The sequence below is a fragment of the Crocodylus porosus genome, unplaced genomic scaffold, assembly GCF_001723895.1.
Source record: "Crocodylus porosus isolate Cpor-Errol unplaced genomic scaffold, CroPor_comp1, whole genome shotgun sequence".
NCBI lineage: Eukaryota > Metazoa > Chordata > Crocodylia > Crocodylidae > Crocodylus > Crocodylus porosus.
Genome location: NW_017728918.1, coordinates 11,905,019 through 11,924,557, shown reverse-complemented (window position 1 = coordinate 11,924,557; position 19,539 = coordinate 11,905,019). Strand labels below are relative to the sequence as shown.

The 19,539-nt window shown below is 46.0% G+C and overlaps 1 protein-coding gene across 1 annotated transcript in view; it reads left to right on the top strand.

The window, feature by feature from the left end:
* FKBP1B (FK506 binding protein 1B) overlaps positions 1-18,179 on the top strand; it is a 61,248-nt gene extending 43,069 nt beyond the window's left edge. The window contains exons 3-4 of the mRNA XM_019537328.1: positions 12,734-12,846; positions 17,488-18,179. Of these exons, the coding sequence (XP_019392873.1) occupies positions 12,736-12,846; positions 17,488-17,616 (240 nt within the window). The 5' untranslated portion in view covers positions 12,734-12,735 and the 3' untranslated portion in view covers positions 17,617-18,179. The remainder of the gene's footprint in view (positions 1-12,733; positions 12,847-17,487) is intronic.
* Positions 18,180-19,539: the final 1,360 nt, after the last annotated feature.

The following is a 19,539-nucleotide window of genomic DNA, read 5'->3' as shown; positions in this document are numbered from 1 at the left end:
AAATGACCCATCCACCACCATTCTCTGGGTGCGGCCCTCCAGCCAGTTGGTGACCCATTTGACTGTGTAGGTGTCAACACCACAGTCCCCCAGTTTCTTAATGAGGATGGGGTGAGAGACAGTGTCGAAGGCCTTCCAAAAGTCCAGGAAGACTATTTCCACTGCTACCCCTGCGTCTAAGGATTTGGTGACCTGGTCATAGAAGGCTACCAGGTTGGTCTGACAGGACCTGCCTCTAATGAATCCATGTTGATTGCCCCTAAGCATAATCTCCCCTGCTGGCCCCTCATGGACACGTGCCAGAATAAGTCTCTCAAAAAGCTTATCCAGGATCAAGGTAAGACTAACTGGCCTATAGTTCCCCTGGTCCTCCTTTCTCCCTTTTTTGAATATGGGAACCACACTGGCCCTCTTCCAGTCCTCTGGCACCACACCAGAGCCCACGAGTGCTCATACAGCCATGCCAGGGGTCCCGCAATGACCTCAGCTAATTCCTTCAGCACTCGGGGGTGGAGATCATCCAGACCAGCTGATTTAAATACATCCAGTCCGTCCAGAAGTTCAGAGCCAACCTGATTGAGCTCATAAGATAATGTGCCTAAGGAATATTGTACAGTTTGTGTAACACACTTAAAAAGTGAGTTGCATATTCATTATGTGCATAGGCAGCAGGGCAAGAACAGCCTGCTACTGCTGACAACTCATGGAGTTACTTATTTAGCTGACGTACCTATCTGTGCTTCAGTGGGGTCATTACCGTTTACTGTACTATGCAGGGAGGAGATAACAGAAGAGATGGTCAGAGAGCTTTTGTTGGGTTTGAATGAATTCAAGTCAGCAGGGCCAGATGAACTTTATCCCAGTGTCCTGAAGGAACTGGCAGAGGAGACCTTGGAGCCTTTGGAAATGATCTTTATGAAGTCATGGGAGATGGGCCAGATACCAGAGGACTGGAAGAGGGCCAATGTAGTGCAAAGAAGAGGCAAAGAGGAGGACCTAGGGAACTACAGAGTCATCTCAATACCTGGGAAATTATTGGAGCATATCCTAAGAAAGGCCATTTGCAAGCATCTAGTGGAGGAAAGGCTGATCACAAGCAGCAAGCATGGACTGATGAAAAATAAATCCTGTCAAACAAACCTGATCTCCTTCTTTGACAAAGGAACTATCTGGGTAGATGAGGGAATGCTGTGGATATCATGTATCTGGATTTCAGCAAGGCTTTTGACAAGGTCCTACACAACTCTCTCATAAACAAATTGGAGAAATATGTGCTAGATAAAACTGCTAAAAGGTAGATAAATTATTAGCTCAATAGCCACAGGCAGCAGGTAATTATTAATGGGTCCATGTCAGAATGACGGGAGGCTTCAAGTGGAGCCCAACAGGGGTCTGACTGAGGCCGAGCGCTGTTCCATGTGTTTATTAATAATTTGGATGCTAGCATAGAAAATTTCATGAGGAAGTTTGCAGATGACATGAAACTGGAAAGGACTGCAAATACATTGAAGGATGTGAGCACAATTCAGAAGGATCTCAAGAGTTTGGAAGCTGGGCTGGAGCTAACAGAATGAAATTCAGTGTGGACAAATGCAAGGTGTTGCACCTTGGGTGGAATAATGAAAAACACAAGCATAAAATGGGTGACACTTGGCTAAATGGCAGCACTATGGAAATGTATTTGGGAGTCCTGGTAGATCACAGCTTCAATATAACTTTGCAGGGTGATGCAGCCACACAAAAAGTGAATGTGGTTTTGGGATGCATCAATAGAAGCATTAAGTGCAAGACGTGGGAGGTGATAGTCCAGCAATGTTGATGTTGTGTCGCCTGAGTTCTTGAACCACAATTTCAGTTCAATGCTTTGGGTATTCACTATTAGGATTGTCTGAGGGTCCTGGTGTTCCAGCTCCTGAAATTGTGTGTCTAACTTGATTTTGATTGCAGTAAAGGTGACCCATTGGATGCAGTTATTCAGTCAGGAAGAAGGTAGACAGGCTGTGTATAGGGCACCATTTCTAGCCCCTTCCCCATGTGGGGTGAGAAGAGAAGATCCTGAAAAGGGCTGCTCAGTCACAGTCACAGTTACAGTTGCTAAATGGCACTCCTGCCTCATCCAAGTGCTAAATGACCTTCTCGTAACTGCCACCTTCATTTTCAGTTCATGACTAGGAGCTTCCAGACCTTACAGTCCTACTCCCGTCATCACTAGCTGGTCACCAAAGGGCTTGAAAAATGTCATGGAGAAGCTCTTTTCGTGGAAGACACCTATGCATGCTTTCTTTTATTGTGGAGAAACTGCTGCTGCACATTGGTTTCTACATGGCTCTTGCCAGAATGGGACTTTAATCCAATGGCAAGGATTGGACAATTGGAGATCTTCTTCCACTGCAGCTTTTGTCTGTATTTTGCGCGGTTGAGATTCTGACATCTTCTACATGCTCCGCTGTTGAGGACTTGCAGACCCACAGCTAGGGGCTAGGCATGCTTATTATAGTGGCAGCCTGTACTCACCATGTCACAGCACCATCACAGGATATATATGTTTTTTCAGGAGGGAAAGCATCGCCATCTGCTGTCCCCACCACATCCTGGTGGGGCTGCCACTGCGTGGTCTGCCACTGGTTATTTGTCAGAGTTACCCCTGCTTATTTTACAGCTAACCTTCCCTGAAGGTCATTCCTCTATCCACCACCTGTGGATGTGCTGGGTAACAGTACAGCTCTGCCTCCAGACTCAACCTGGAACAGCATTAAAAAAAGAAGATGCAATAGAACTACCGTCAGCTTTCTACCAGGAAATAAATCCACCAGCATCGCTGTGCTCAACCAGGCACTAGAGCAGCAGTTCCCAACCTTGGGGTCACAACCCCATTTGGGGTCACAGCGATAAAAAATGGGGTCACAAAGATACTCGATAGTGTTGACCAATTATACAGAGATCTGGGTTTTCCATTTGCTGTGGAAAAACAGATTTTCTTCTTTGAAGGGGAGAAAAGTGGGAAACAGTGGGCTCCCCTTGCAGGCTGACAGAGTTACAGTTGCTTGGAGGAGTGGAAGGAGGGCAGTCAGGTAGGGGACACCACATGCATGCGCATGCGCACGCGCACGCGCACGTGCACGCATACACGTGCATGTGGCAGCCAGGCACCATGGAGAGCAGCTCCTGCAGCTCCCTCCAGGTAAGTCTATAGTGGGGAGGGCAGACTGAGGCCTACACAAGTGAGGGAGAGAGGGAGTTGAGCAGGACTGGGGCTGGGGCCTAGAGCCAGGGCTGGGGCATGAGTCTCACACGTGGCAGCGCAGCCGGGGTGGGGCTCCCAGCAGTGGCACTGAGCCCTGCATCCTCCCATGACAAGTCCCACCTGTTGGGCTGCAGAGGCCCCCCGGGAGGGGGGGCAGCAGGGCAGGGAGACCCAAGCCTACAGGAGGCAGCCGGCATCTTCCCCCGCCCCACACACAAATCTGTGGGTGGGGGGAGCAGGGAGAGAGCCAAGCTCTGCACTCTGCTCTGGCTGCAGCAGCTGCTGCCTCCTGTTGGCACCAGCTAGGGCTCAGGTGCTGCTGGGAAGGGGTGGGGGGCGTGGGGGCTGTGGGTCCTGGGGCACCTTGAGGGGGTGAGGGGCTGCGGGTCAGGAGTGAGGGGCACCGGCAGGGCCATGTAGCTGCAGGTTGGAAGTGAGGGGCAGTGGCAGGGCCAGAGGGCTGTGGGTGGGGAGTGAAGGACATCTGAGGGGGTTGGAGCTGCAGGTTGGGCATTAGGGCCATGCTGAAGAAATGGGGTCATGAATAGGGTCATGCTGAGGGCAAGGTTGGGAAGCACTGCACTAGAACCACAGTGATGAACTTGGGATGCAAAGTTGAGTGTCCTGACAGCATAGCTTAGTCTTATGGCCGTACATCTAAGGGCAGGACAACGATCAGAGAACGACAGCACAGCCTCAAACACAAACCCTGTTTATATCAGACCCCTCCTTTTAACAATCCCAGCAGCAGAAACCAATGTTTTCATGATTATGAGACCACAAATTGACAAACCCTGTTATAGTGCATACCTCCATTAATCAGCTTTCTCCTAGTCCTGTTGGGTTTGGTTTATTGTACGTGCTTGCATGGTGGAATGGCAAGAATGAGACCAAGATAGGTTTGCAAAGTGAGGGAGCAAGATTACTTAGTTTATCAGATGCTAGCAAAGTTCCTTCACTTTAGAATAATTTCTACTGAATTTCATGTTACAGTGCCTTATCCCTTGACTAATCCCAATTTTCATAGATTTCATAGATTTCATAGACATTAGGGCTGGAAGGGACCTTGGAAAATCATTGAGTCCAGCCCTCTGCCCCAGGGGCAGGAAGTCAGCAGGGGTCATAGGATCCCAGCAAGATAAACATCCAAATGTCTCTTGAAGGCCTTCAAGGTAGGTGCTTGAACCACCTCTGATGGCAGGCTGTTCCAGACCTTGGGGGCTCGGACAGTAAAGAAGTTCTTCCTTATGTCCAGCCTTGAAACGGTTGTGGAGGAGTTTGTGACTGTTTGACTTTGTCATCCCTTGGGGCTCTCTGGTGAACAGACATTCCCCCGGATCCTGGTGGTCACCCCGATGAACTTATAGATGGCCACCAGATCACCCCTGAGCCTGCACTTTTCCAGGCTGAAGAGTTCCATGATTCTCAACCTTTCATCATAAGGTCTGTGTTTCTGACCTCTGATCACACACATGGCTCTCCTCTGTGCTCTCTCCAGCTTCTCCACATCCTTTTTGAATTGTGGAGCCCCAAACTGGGTGCAGTACTTCAGCTGAGGCCTCACCAGGGTCGAGTACAACGGGAGAATGATGTCCCAGGATTTACTTTGCATCCTTGCCACATGTTTGAGTTGTGCTTTGTGCTCCCTGGCTGTCGCTGAGGCTCTGGGACAGAGCCCTCCCTGATGGTATCGGTGCTCATTGCTGTGTTATCTGCAAAACTTGTGTCTGCTGTAATTTTAATCCAGTATTGAAATAGATGGAGACCCTTTCCATGATGGTATGCATCTGTAAAATATCTATTCCAAAATGTTCCTACACACATGCAGTTGTGGCCTGATTCTGCCACCCTTACACCTCAGATCATTCCACTGGTTGCAGTGGGAGCACTGGGGGAGTAATTAATGGGAGTAATAGCAAAGCTGATCCTAAAGTAATATGCCTTGGTTTAAGCCAAAGAGACTTTTGGTGTCCCAGCGGGTGATCTGGAAATCCTAATGAAACTCATTTCTGCCTTGAAGTAAAGCTATTCTTTCTTTTTCCCTTAAAAATATTCAAATCTATAAAGCAGTTAAGACAGGATAATGCCTTCTAATGGAATGAACTAGATTATTGCCTGTTATTTTCTTGGCTGTGAAGCCAGGCAAAGTGCACGACTCACGCATTTTGTCTTGTGATTATACACAACACTAATATATGGTGCATTGTAATGCATTATTGAATAGTTGTCTATTGTGTCTTTATTGTTTGGTGTGAGCTGCATATTAAATAATTGATTGTGTTGCTCTTACTCTACATTAAATATAAATGTATATATAATATATAAAGGAAAATGAAGCAGCTAGGTTGCCTGCATTTTAAAGATCAACCGTGAACGAAGTGCATAGGAGCAGCAGGACTTCAAAAGTAGTCAACAGTCTTTGCCTGTCCTGTAGTTTTAACCAGTGGCTGTTTGCCATGGGGACAGAGGCAAATATTATAGGTAGAAGGTGATTTTTAAAGAAAATGTCATTGAAAAGGATTGGTGGAACAGCATAGACCACAGCTCCTTTCTCTGCCTGTCTCTCTCCAATCATCTCTTCTCTAGCATCAAAGCCCTCTTAGAGAGTATATCTACATGTGGCGTTTTACTGCACATTAGACTAATCTAATGTGCAGTAAAGTGTCAGCATCTAGAGGTGTGCAGCAATTACTCCACATTAAATGATCTAATGTGCTGTTTTCTAGTACTGGTAGATATGGGTACTAGAAAACAGTGCATTAAACTAATGTGCTGAAGCGCATGTGTAGACGCTGACCAGGAGCAAATTGTTTCCAGGCAGCAGGGTGCCACAGGCCAGCCCCAAGCTCTGTGGGATGGGCAAGGAGCTGGGAGCTACTCCAGGCAGGCAGGGATCTGGGAAAAACTGCCCTTCCTCCGCAGCTTGGATCTGCTCTGGGGAGCAGGTGGGCATTTGTCTCCAACTCTGCTCCCCAGCCTAGGCCTGACACCCTTCTCCCTGGTGCCTCCTGCCAGCCCAAGACTGCCCCCAGTGCCCCCTGCCAGCCTGGGGCTGGCACCTGGGAGAGTCTGGAGCTCCCCCTGGCTGCTGCAGGGAAGCAGAGCAGGGCAGGACAGCCCTGGACTTAAATGCTCCCACCTAGAAATGCTAATTATTTGTCTCAGGTGACTGTTAACTGGTGCAGTGCCTCAGTGAGGAAAAACACAGTCAAAGTCAACAAATCTGCTTTCTCCATGTCTTATCCTAAGAGGAGAACCTTAACATAAGCAGGAAGAGAAGCAGAAAGATTCCCACGTTGGAGTTCACCCAGAAATAGACTCCAATCCTGCCCAAAGAGCTTACTTCCTTTGGCACCTGCCCTACTTGGCCAGCCCAGAATGAGGCCCTGGTTGTATCTACACATTCATCAGTGCACCATTGTTACTGCTTAAGTTTAGTACTCGGTTAACCAAGTACTAAATCAATGTGCAGTAACTCACGCTACTGTGCAGTAGTGCGGGTGTATGGGTTTTTAGTGACACTTAGTGCATAGTAAAGTTTTAGCACAGGTTTTGCCCAGCATGCTACCATGCAGTGTTATTAGGCTACTGCACAGTTAACATCTCATGTAGATGCACCTAGGGTGAACAAAATGAGGGGCACAAAATGACCCAAGCAAAAACATGAAATGCTGGGGGGAATCTTCCCACTGAGTCTTTATTTCTGACACCAGTTTTTTTTCAATAAAATGAAGTGATTCAGGTTTGTGCAGAGGTAGGTAATTTGAGGGCTGAAATGGTAATCATCTGACCAATTTATAGTCCTGTCCTCTCATCCTGTGAAAGCAGAGGAGGAAGCTGAGCTAGGAGTGACCCACTGCTGACCCTATATCCTGTCAGGGTGAAAAATTCTGGGCTATCTGATGATGTGAACTATGTATTTGCCATGGTTGTGAAATGGTGACTAAAGACAGCTATGTAGGGGTAGAGGATTGATCTGTGGAGCCACAGCACATCAGCACTTTGGGTCTTTGGTTGTTTCCCTTGGAACAGGAGTATTAGGTACTCACCCAGCCTACTAGAAAAAGGAAAGCCAACTGCTTCACTGACTTTCCTTTTAAATGGTGATGCACATGTGAACTGTTTGGTTCTTGATTGAAGAAATCATGCATAACATGTCAGGTAGTTTATGAGCAAGATTCAGCTACTAGCAAAGGAGCAATTTGGCCTACCTTATATCAGTGCCCCTATACTGAATCCTAGAGAGGACCCATGTACTGAACGTGAAGTGCAAGTAACTCCAGTGAGGTTGATGGTGTTGTACTGCTGCATACTGGTGTGAAAGGAGGAATGGGATTTGGGGGCTGGTCACCACACCTATAGATTTATTTCTCCTGTCACTTCTGTGAATCACTCCCACACCTCGTGGGAGCTGGTTCTGATTTATGCCTGTAGGAGGGAGAACAAGGTTGAGTCAATGGCTTTAGGATTTGTTTTCTTTAAGTGGAGAGTGGCAGAGAAAATAAGGGTTTTCTACTGAAAAAGATAAATTAGGTCTTAGCTTTGTTGCCATTTTAACAACTTGGGTTTTAACTCAAGTTTGCAGCTCGAGTTAAAAACATTGAGGAGCTTAGAGCTGACCTTAAGATGCTAACCCAAGTTAAAACCAGAGTTGCCTCGTCTTTGCTACTGTAATACAAGTTAGCTTCTCAGGTTTGCCAAACTGGGTGAAGAACACTCCTCAGTCATGTCTTTTAAGAAAACCGTCCTGCAAGAGCTTCCTCCTCGGCCTGATTCAGCCTGGATGATTTCGGAGTCCATGATCTAGCTCTCCCCTACCTGAACTAGATTTATTCCCTCAGATGTATGTTTTTAAATTTTTCTGATTTATTAAAACAATGACTTTGAGAACTTTTGCAGAGGCTCCCATTGCATTCTGTCTATCAGTCTAGTATTGTAAGAAAAGATTGTTATTTTTCAAAATCAGGTTTAAGGTCACTGTAGGGAATACATATATACACACCCAAATCCAGCTCCATCTCACCTTTCAGCTTAGCAGTTAGAACACTTATTTGGGCAATACGAGACCCAGGTTTTAAGTCCCTTTCATCCAAAAGGGGTTTGAACCTACATTTCTAACTTACCAGTAAAGCTGCTTAACCAGCAAGTCACGGACTAGACATTATCTAGAATACTCTAGGCTTCCTCTTGCAGCTGACTCACTGGGCATCCTAAGGAAAGCATAAGGTCCATAAGCAGATGGAGCCTCCCTGTTAAAAGTAGTAGCATTCTTCAGTAGTTAATATGCAGGACTGGAAGCTGGGATCTCCTAAGAGCTAATTCTGGCTCTGACATTGATTTGACATATGGCCTTTAGCATTATCTCTCTTAACCTGTCTGCGTCCCTATAAATGGATATAATATTAGGGCAAGGCATAAACCCAGATCAGAAAACACCAACACATTGTGGAAATTTGCATCTGAGCCCAAACTTCCAGAGTCAAGCCATTTTCTGATAATTAATACTGCTTCTCTCCCTTCCTCCCTCACTCCGTCTGGCCCCGGGCTGCTGTGAGTTATAATTAATGTTTGCATAGTGCTTTAAACATGCAGAGTGCAATGGAAGCATGAAGCATTAGTATGAATGGTTAAATATTGGGACCCCATAATAGTCTCCTTCCATTCTATACATAATATTTTATGATCCAATTAAATAAAATTAACACAAGAAAAGCCCATCATTTAAATTTGATACCTAGTAGTTCAAAGAGGATCATATGGTATGACTAAGAGTTTCCCCCAACCCTTCCTGCTGTGTTTTGCAACATATAAGCAAAAGGTTGTTTGTCTGTAATTAGATAGCCTTGCACAGCCATCTCTTCCCAGTTGCCAATCTGTCTGGAGGATTTTGGGGTATCACTGGGCAGTTGCATTGCTGGGAGTATTATGTAATGCCAGGAAATGTGTGTCCCATTCATTGTCTGGGATGCAAGAATAAACATAGTACTGTTTCAGTGAGGAGGGCTTCTGGACCAGAAAGCAGAGAATTAAGAAAATTAGAGATAGAAAACACCTATCATTACCAAGTTATTTTGCTTAGCGAAGACAGGGAGAAACTTCACAAGGATGCAGTGGAAGCTAAGAGAATAAACAGCATGATGTACAATGAAATGAGGTGTATATGCACTCATCAAAAGAATAATCTGTGGAGCTGTGAAGAGGATAGAAATTCTGTTTTGTGAAGGATTTGGGGATTTCAAAATCTGGCTTTCACGACAGAGGAAAATATAATGCAAAATAAACACCTTGGGTAATTCTGCTTACCGTTTCTTACAATGTAGGGAAAAGAAGATGTTCGGTGAAATAGATGAGTAGCCAATTTTTAAGTAATAAAACTTAATAGCTGTTTACAAAATCCCTAAACAATCTGTGCCCCTTATTGCCCCAAGATAATGAGGGCAAGAACTTAATTGGATTTTCTAAAGGACTAGACAAAAAGAGGGAGATAGACAAACCAACCGACCTAGACATTTCATATACATGTGTATGCATTAACACATACAGAAAATGATTCAGGTGTTATGTAGCTGCTCACTAATGAAGAATACAAAGAACCATATCCTAAGGGTGGTATAATTTACCCTCTAAAGTTTCTTCTACTTTTCTCTGAAACATTTACTATTTAGCCACTGCTTTAGACAGATATTGGACTAAACTGACAATAACCCTGATTTAGTATGGCAATTCTTGTGTTTCTAATTTTGATATCCAGCATCTAGACATGTAAGCATTATTGGAATGATCTAATATTGTTATAAAATGTCTGGAATTTAAAGCTCCATCACTACTAAATTGGTTACTAATGAATTTGGAGATATTTTAATTCTTTTCTTTCATCCAGGCACTTAGGCATCTCCAAATACACTGACATCTGATTCATCATATTTGTCCTAAAGAAAAAAAACTGTATGCTAGTCCGTCATTGGGACAATTATAACCGATGCCTTTATTGGGAGATAAAACTTGATTGTGTAGCTGTGCCCAGTATTCTGACTGCACAATGATATTAAGAAATTAGCAGTACCTTTTTGGCTTGTTGAGTCACAGGGGGCATATCCCTTTGTATAACTTTCAGGGGCTTTCAGTTTTGCTTGATAGAGTTGTTTTCAGCTGGCAGTTTTTCTCAGTTCCTTCCTAATCCTGGGACAGTGTTTTTGTACCATCTTCATAAAGCGCCAGGCACAATGGGGCATGACTGCGCACTTTGGTGCTATAATGCTGGAAGTAATAGATATTAATAATAATGGCAGTAAAAGTAAACAAAACAATTGCAATGTCAGCATTGTATTGGGATCATTAGTGTGTAATGCTCTGGCATTGTTGAAAGGGCGGTTACAGATTTTTCAAATTTAGGGTTGCTACTGTAAGTATCCCTTATTCAAAACCCTGTGACAATACATGGTGGTGTAGTGGTGTATAAAAGGCTTTGGACACACTTTCCTTGTAGTATATATTACTAATATTTATGCTGTAAAACAATCATGAGTTTGGGTCAGAGTTAAGATTTCTCAGATGGATGCATAAGGTGCAATTTTGCATACCTGATGTTGCCAAGTGAAAATATAAGTGTACCTTTATGAAGATATACATGTGAAGTTACATGTGTTGATTTCTATATTTCTGGAAGCTATGCCTTCTTAATACTTTTTTGTGTGAGGATTAACTATATAAGGGTGAAAGTACATGATGCTGTAAAGTGATATAAAGATTTTACTTGCGTTATATGGAATGACCACACTTGTATACATAACCCTTTAGATTTGCAGTTCTGGGGTGTGGACATGTGATATGATCACTGTGGAATAATTTACCCTAGCTTTTATGCTGTATAAGTTTACTTCACAGTAACAAGTGGACACACAGCCAGGTTCCCAAGCTGGCTGTCTGCACTAGGCACTGTTACAGCACCAGGCCATTAGGTGGTGGGGAAGCTGCATTGAACAAAATAGCTACCTCAATATGAAAATGGCTTAGGGAGCAGAGACACAATATGTTCAGTATAAGTAGTAACTCTCCCATATAGTAAAGCTGTTGCACATTTTTCAAGGGGTCGCTTATGCTGGATTTGAGTGTTTTACTATGTGGTAGGGCTGTCTGTCGTGTGTCTGCTCAACTTACTCCATAGGAAATTTCACGTTCACACATTCAAACTGAATCCACAAAGTGATAAAGTGCAGACATGCTCTCAGTTGTGCTGCTGTAAATTTGCTCTAATAAGTGAATTGAGTTCCTCTGTATTTACGCAAATAACTGGCAGCAAAATTGGCTCAAGGTTCCTGTAGCAGAAAGTACAGGGAGCTATAATATAACTTCAGTTTACTCCAAAGCTGAAAGAAATCAATGGAAAGACTATCATTGACTTCACTGGGCCCTGGATCAAAACACATAGCTGGATTATCTTGGGCAGACTTAATATAACATCTTAATGAGAACAGTTTTTCCGTGAGTAGACATCACTATAATATTGCTCTTTTTCCCTACGTGAACCTTTTTGAGGAGGTGGTGGCTTTGGACTAGAAGAGGACGGTTTAGGTAGATTTAGTAAATTACAAGTCTGCAGCTGAACATGGTCATAATCCTGGTGGCGCTTTTACCCAGTTGTTTAATTGGCACTTAATGCAGTTCAATTGCTTCATTTATTTCTGCTTCTATTTCAAGGACTGTGTGACTTTTAAATGTGTTAAGTGCCTTGAGTGACATATGTAAGTAGGTAGTTAAATAGAAAGGCAGCTTCATCTAGTTGATTGGGCACTGAACTGGGAATCAGGAGATTTGAGTTCCAGCCCTCCGTCTGCCACTGACCTGCAGTGTGACCTTAGGCACATCACTTCCCTCTCTGCTTCTGCTTCACCTGCCTTGTCTTTTTAGACTGTGAACTTGTCAGGGCAGAGATTGTCCCATAAGGTGTGTGTAGCACAGTAGGGGCCTTAGTTTATTGCAATAAAAATCACCACCACCATAATGTATTTCCAGACACGTGACAGACAGCTAGACCACATACTAAATCACTCAAATCAAACATAAGTGACCCCTTGAAAATTAGATTAGCTTTTAAAATAAAGTAAAAAAGAAATATGCAGTTGACCTAAGATTTCTGTGTTCACTCCTGTCCCAGCACTTACCTTTAGGCTTAGCAGGGACTCAGTACTGTAGCAAGGGAGACAGGTGGGGTGACTGCCCTGGGCACCGAAGCAAACGGGCTCCAACAGGTGCTGCCCACTTGAGACGGGGCACAGGACAGAGCCCCGAGCAGCTCGCTTGGGGGGATGCGAGGATGGGGGGAGGGTGGCACCCACCGCTGTGTGCGTTCCTGCGCAAGCATAGGGGGAGTGTGTGTCCCCAATCTGTGCGCGGGGTGAGGGCGGGCTGCCGCTGTGGGCTTTGCCCCGGGTGCCAAACTTCCTTGCCAAGGCACTGCAGGGACTGAACGAGTTTCTATTGTTTTGGCAGGGATGTTACAGAATGGAAAGAAGTTTGATTCCTCCAGAGATCGAAACAAACCTTTCCGGTTCAAGATTGGCAGACAAGAAGTCATTAAAGGATTTGAGGAAGGAGTTGCACAGGTAAAGAACGTTGCCTGAATTTCAGACCAGCTGAAGCATGGACAGGCATGTTTGGTTACCAATAGTTGGGTTTAACAGCAGGGTAGGCAAGGGGTTTCTGTGAAGGTGAGGTCCACACTAGTGAACTAGTTCATAGTCTGCCATTGCCCACCCTAATTATGATACATTTTACCTTGGGGCCTCTGGCGGGAGTGGGATCCTCTCTGTTCCCAGCTCTCAAAATACAGATATGCTAAGCCATGCAGCATTCACAACCCCTTGCTCTCGCCTCCCATGACGAGCAGAGGATTGGCTTATAGATCCCCATATTTACCACGTCTGCAAACACCTGGCACCTAAAAGGATCCATTCTGGTAATGTGTTGTAGGGAAGCGGCTGGCAGCTGCATAGCAGAAGGTATCACTAGGCAGTTGCATTGCTGGAAGTATTATCTGCTGCCTCTGATACCTCCCAGAGCCATGTTACAGAATCTGACCTTCACTGAGCCAGGTACTGAACTGCACTGTTAAATCTTTATGGCTTTAAACTTATGGCTGCAAAATTTAATGTTCAAAGATCAACATTAAATGAGAAAGGAGAGGGATGCTCGACTTGAGAAATTAAGGCTTTAGCGTCATCCGAATAAAATCCTAAGGGAGGAGCACAATACAATATGTCTTGACATAACATAATGGGCGTTTCCCCCAGGCGCCTTGGCTGCAATATGGCATCTTCCGCTCTACATAAGTAGAGAAATTGAGCTGTTTTGATATGCGGCACTGGCAAAGCCATGAAGTCACTGCAGTGGCAGATCTCTGGGCTCAGAGCAGATGAGGGAGTTGCGTGGGTCTGGTTATTAACTGCATGGCTGGCCCACTTCTGAGTGGCTGGTGGCTGCAAAGTGCCCAGCTGTATGGTGTGCAGCCCCTTCCCCCCCCCTCCGGCCCTGCTGTCTCCAGGCTCCCCCACCGCACAGACTTTGTGCGCTCCTAGTGGCGGGGGCAAGAGGTGGAAGTCAGAGGAGGAAGAGGCAGCCTAGAGACTCCAGCACCAGCAGCAGGTGTGGTGAGAAGAGCAGCAGTTGGTTAGGAGCTTGCAGGCTGCAGGTTGGGTGGTCCTGACTGAAAGCAGCAATTGTAATGCATGAAAACAATGGGAAGAATCACCCCATGCTGCTCTCACAAATCAGAAAGGCCTCGAGAACATGAGTTTTTTCTCAGACTAATTTTAGGAAAGTTTGAGTTCTACTCAAGCATTCAATTGCCATGCTTTAGTTTTCGAATGAATATAGTTTGTCTTACGGCAAGGTGTAGAGATGAAGTTGAGACCCTAACGTACAAGGCACTGTATGCATATGGAATCAGTGGCATAACTGGAGAGGAGGAAATAGGGACAAGTGCCTGGGCACCAGGTTAAAGCAGGTGGTGGGGCGCTGAAAAAAGCCGCCTCTGCTGGCAGTGACACAGTTATGTTCACAATTACGCTGGCAACTGGAAGCAGCGGCTTTTGCTTTGCCCCAGGCACCAGGCCACATCCCTATATTGTGCATGGAATAGGAGACAAGTAGCAATCTAAATAGACAAGAATGGACAAAACTGATAAAAGGGTGCAAGGTGTTAGCAATGCTGTGGTTTACAAATGTCTTGTTACTGTTGTGGGTTTTGACAGTTTTTGGTGCAGGATTTGTATATGTTCAGCCCTGGGAACAAGAAAATGGAGCCCTACAAGTACTATAAATCTGAAAGTTCATATAAGGTCACAAAGAGGAACAGACTTATCCCAGTGGGAGGTGGACTCAGATAGTCCTCTAAAGCTGAGCTGCACTAAGTCACTGCAAATCTTCCCAGAACCCCCTGCCTACCGCCACACTGCCTTAATTAATATGTAGCCTAATTCCTTTCCCATAATCTGCATTGTGACAAATAACCCTGTAGCTCCTCCTAGTGGACCATTACACTAGAAATGAATAATTAATAAACACTCTGAGAGCTGCTTCCGTCTCTGGATTTCAAGTACTTAAGCAACATGAATGGATTAATGCTCACGACCTGCTTCCAAAGGAGGTGACTATCGTTATCCTCAGTATATGGATGGGAAATGGGTACAGGGAGTTAATGGCTTGATTATTAGCATCAATAACTCCACTAAGTCACTGAGGAGGGGCACAGCTCCTATGCAAGTCAGGTGGTGAAGGCGAGATTCTCAGGGGAAACTTAAGCAGCTAGTTCCTACTTTAGGTGTCTGAATCCAAAATGTAGAGTCTCAAATGCCTGTCCGCTGCCACCTAACCTGGAGAAGGCTAAATGCCTGCTTCTGGGCCAGTCCACAATCCTCCCTGTTCTCACAGTGACAAGCTGCTTGGTGTCTACCTCATGCCAAGGCCCCAGCAAGATTCACCTAATTAAACATAGGATTAAAATGTATATCGCGTGTCCAAACCCCCTACCTGACCACAGAAGCAAAACGCAAAGGTGTTCAAGTATGTAATGTATTGCCTGTGGGTAGGATGTCCTCCTGCAGTCTCATCTGCAAGACTGGGTCTGTTGGCTGCATTTTGATACACCTAACCCTGCACAAAACACAGGGACAAAGCACTCCACCTCCCTGCCACATAGCATATTACTCCTCACAGTTCATATCACTCCCCTTCCTGATCTGAACCCAAGTTTTAAGTATGTTATACCAAGTGGAGCACCTTCAACAGGAAAGCCTGATAGTCATATCAGAATACCCTGCAGCCAGTGTTTAGGACAGTCTCCTAACCACTGGTTCAAATTCCTTATCCAAAGCAAGCAGAAGAAGATGTTGACCTGGGTCTCTCACAGCCCAGAAGAATGTTTTAACCAGTGAGCTGTAGGGTCCACCTCTCTTAGTGGCCCAATGGGTTGGTAAATACCTCTGGAATAGCTGGAGCAGAGCAGGAGTTAGGATGCAGGCTTCCCAGGTGCCAGGGGAGGTCTCTAACCACCTGAGATACTGTGGTGTGGGACAGACAAACTAACAACCCCCAACACCAGGCTGTATTCATGAGGTCCTGCAGAATCTTGCTTTGGGGCTTCAGCCTCAGTTGGGGGCTCCAAGCTCAATAGCTGCATCAGCGCCTGTGTGGTTCTTCACATGCTCATCAGAGGCCATTTGGGTGGCTATGGAGTTAGGCAGCAGCTCAGCACCTAGCCAGTAAAAGATGCAGATAAATGCTTATATATATATCCTCAGGAAGTGTGGCCCGAGTGCTTTACTGTACTGGGTTCCTTCTCATCCTCCTTGGTCCTATTACATACTGGGCACATTTACACGTGAAATTAATGCAATGCAATAAACCCTGGTGTATATCGCACTGGAGTTTATTACTCCTGGGTGCTGCATTTACACGTGTGCCCAGGACTGCAGCACATCGAGCTGGGTCAGAATGGCACCAGCTGGTAAGGGGTCCCAGGAGTCAGCCCACCAGCCTGGGGCTGCTCCAACCCAGCTCAATGCTGGCTGGGACATGAGGGTGTTCCAGTGCAGGGCTAGCCAGCAGGCAGCCCTTGCACTGAAGTACCCTTGTGCCCCAACCAGCCCCGTCATCTACATATGCATTGCTGCACACTAAAAACACTGCCATAGGCTATTACTTAACCTTGACAAGTACTGACCTACAGCGGAATTAATTAGTTAATTAGGCAACTCCACAGTAAACATCTCATGTAGATGCATCCACTGAGTGCCTCCTGTATGCTGTAAGGTGTCCCTGGCTCCCTTGAAATCAATGGGTGTTGAGAGTACCCTACATCTTATCAGGTGGTAGCACCTTGCAGAAGTTATACCCTAATAAACAGTATGATCCATCAATGTGGGATTAAAAAATTAGCACAAAAGATTGCCAATGAGCACTAAAGGATATGGGAGCTAGGCCATGGATTGGCAACCCCGGGAACGCACACAGGGCCATCTTCCTCAACATGCCACAGCTCACCTGGACTCTGGGTAGCTTCTGCCAGCAGCTATCCAGAGCCCGGGCAGGCTGCAGCTGGAAAGCTGCAAATAGCTGGATGGGATTTCACAGCCCTGGCACCAGTTCTGTGGCTGTGGCAGCTGTGTGTACCTCAGCGCATAGCTGGGAAGGGGCCTGGCACAACACTAGCTTCTTCCCCACTATCCACCCAGAGGCACGTGTGCATCTGCTGCCACCATGGAGCCAGTGCCAGGGCTGTGGAGCCTGGCACAGCCATTTGTAGCTTCCTGGCTGCCTGCTGCCAGTACTCAGAGCCCAGGCTGGTTGCGGCAGGCAGCTGGGAGGCTGCAAACATCTGCACTGGGCTCTGGAGCCCCTCCTGTGCCATCCACCCAGAGGCATGCATGCAGCCACTGCCAGCAGTGAGAATCAGGCCCTTCGCAGCTCCCCCATCTCTGGCACACCAAGTTGAAGCATGGGGGGTGATTTTGGCACTCTGGCCAAAAGTGTTGCTAACCCCTGAGCTAGGTGATCCAAGGCTAAATTGCCTGAGGCCAGCTTTACAAAGGTGCCTACAGAAGCCTAGTGAGATTTAGGAGGCTAGCTAGCTGATTTTGGTGGCTAATTCCCATTGATTTTTCAAATCTCCTGTTTAACAACTTGACACGTATTTTTTTTTTTCCTAACGACATCTTTCCCTCCCTTCTTCAACACCTGACCACCAGATGAGCCTGGGACAAAGAGCAAAGCTAACTTGCACACCTGAGATGGCCTATGGAGCCACAGGCCATCCTGGAGTTATCCCTCCCAATGCTACCCTCATCTTCGATGTGGAGCTACTCAGGTTAGAGTGACTCCTTGCAGGAGGAGCTGGCTGAAGACATCTGTTGATAATCATCCATCCTGTTACTTTTCCCAATGGTAGGCGGAGTCTTCACCAGAGTCTCAGCCTTCCCTGCTCAAGCTACCGTGGCAATAGCTCCTGCCCGTAGTCTCTTTATCCCTTCATTTCTCTTTGGTTTTTTATCGCTGTTGTGTCAGTATTTGTCTTTTATTAGAAGCTTCTTTGCTTTGAGAAAATCGTCTACGGTTGTAACATTTTCAGGTTGTACATTTTATTTAATTTGCATGTGATTAAAAATGCACAGTGACAATTGGAATATATATATATATATATATATATATATTCCGTATCAAAAAACCACTGCCTTACTGTACACTTCAACCAAGAATACAAAAGGTGCTCAAAAAAACCTAATGTACATCTTGTACATGAATGGGCATTAGCCAGACAAGTTACCTGCGCTGCCACTTTTCTCAGCTTGTACGTTCTGCTTGCTGCTGTTTTAAACAAATGTTTCATTTGAGAATATAAAAAAAACTGTATAAAAATAAAATCTTGATACTTTACAATTCCTGTGCTGTCTCAGAGCCTTCTGTTTTAATGTGGACAGGCGGGGGATTTTTCTTCTAATCTGGAGTTCTTCAAGCAACTATTTCCCTTGTTGGTAGTTAATCTCTTTTTCTTCTCTTGTATTAAAGATGCTTATTCCATGTTCCTTTCCTGTAAACCTGATGTGTGGGAGTAGTGTCATTGCAGGGTTTCCTGGGTCAAAAATGAGCAGGACTGGCTCACCCTGACTAGGAGTGCTGCTGAAGCAAGACCTTCTGTTAACTTCAACTCCCCAGCACCTAGACTTACTAAGTGGGGGCTGTGCAGCTCAGGACCCCTCAATTCTAATCTGCATTTGGCCATTAAAGAGACTGGGAATGACAGGTAGGATTTTCAGGAGTATTTAGTGGCTGAATTCTAGTCCTGTCAGTCCAGGGGAGGTTTACCAGACAGCTCAGTGGCAGCTGAGAGTCCAGTGCTGGGTTTTCCTTAATCCTCCTCCCTCCTCCTTTTTCCTCTTGGGGTAGATCTGCAGGAGGAAGTGGCTTGACTGTCATATCCCCAGGACCTCAGAGTTGCTGGCCCTCTACAAGTGCCTTTTTTGGTTCACTGTACTTTACACAAGGTATTTGACTCCCTACAGGAATCTCCAAGGGCACATGAGCCCAGACAAGCAAGCACATGCAGTATGCGTTAGTGCAGACCCACCTGTAGCACTGCAAACTACATGCACCGCACATGCAGGTGTTGGCCACATTGCTGATTTGCAGTGCGGTGAGATTTTTTGACAGCAGGAGATCCCAGTGTCAAAAAAATCCATGCCTGAAGAAAGCAGGGCAGCACACATGTTGGCAGTGTGCACCACCTGAAACCAGAGGCTTGCAGGCTGGAGTCACACTCCTCTGCGCACTGAATCACTGCCGCTGGAGCGCTGACAACGCCCCAGGATCCCAGGTAAAACTTCTGGGGCCAGCCCCAGTGCAGCCTCTTCTATTCCACCAGGGGCAACTTGCCATGCACCAGAGCATGCATGCACAAGCATTCCCCAGGGACAAGCAGCACAACCATCAACTACTGCTGTTTATCCCCAGGGAAATGCATGTACACGTTGTCTGGATGTGTCCCAGGGTACCACAGAGGACTCAGACCATCTGCCCCCTCCAATGCCAAGGTATGAAGCTAAACTGTTGACCTGATCCATGGCCTTCTCCTCCTCCCAGGAGTAGTCACGTCAAACAAACTGTGCATCTCCAAACCAGCACGGGTTCGTGGCAGGTAGATCGTGCCTGGCCAATCTAGTCTCTTTTTATGACCAGGTCACAAAACGCCTCGACGCAGGAGGAGGGGTGGATGTCGTATACTTGGACTTCAGGAAGGCCTTTGA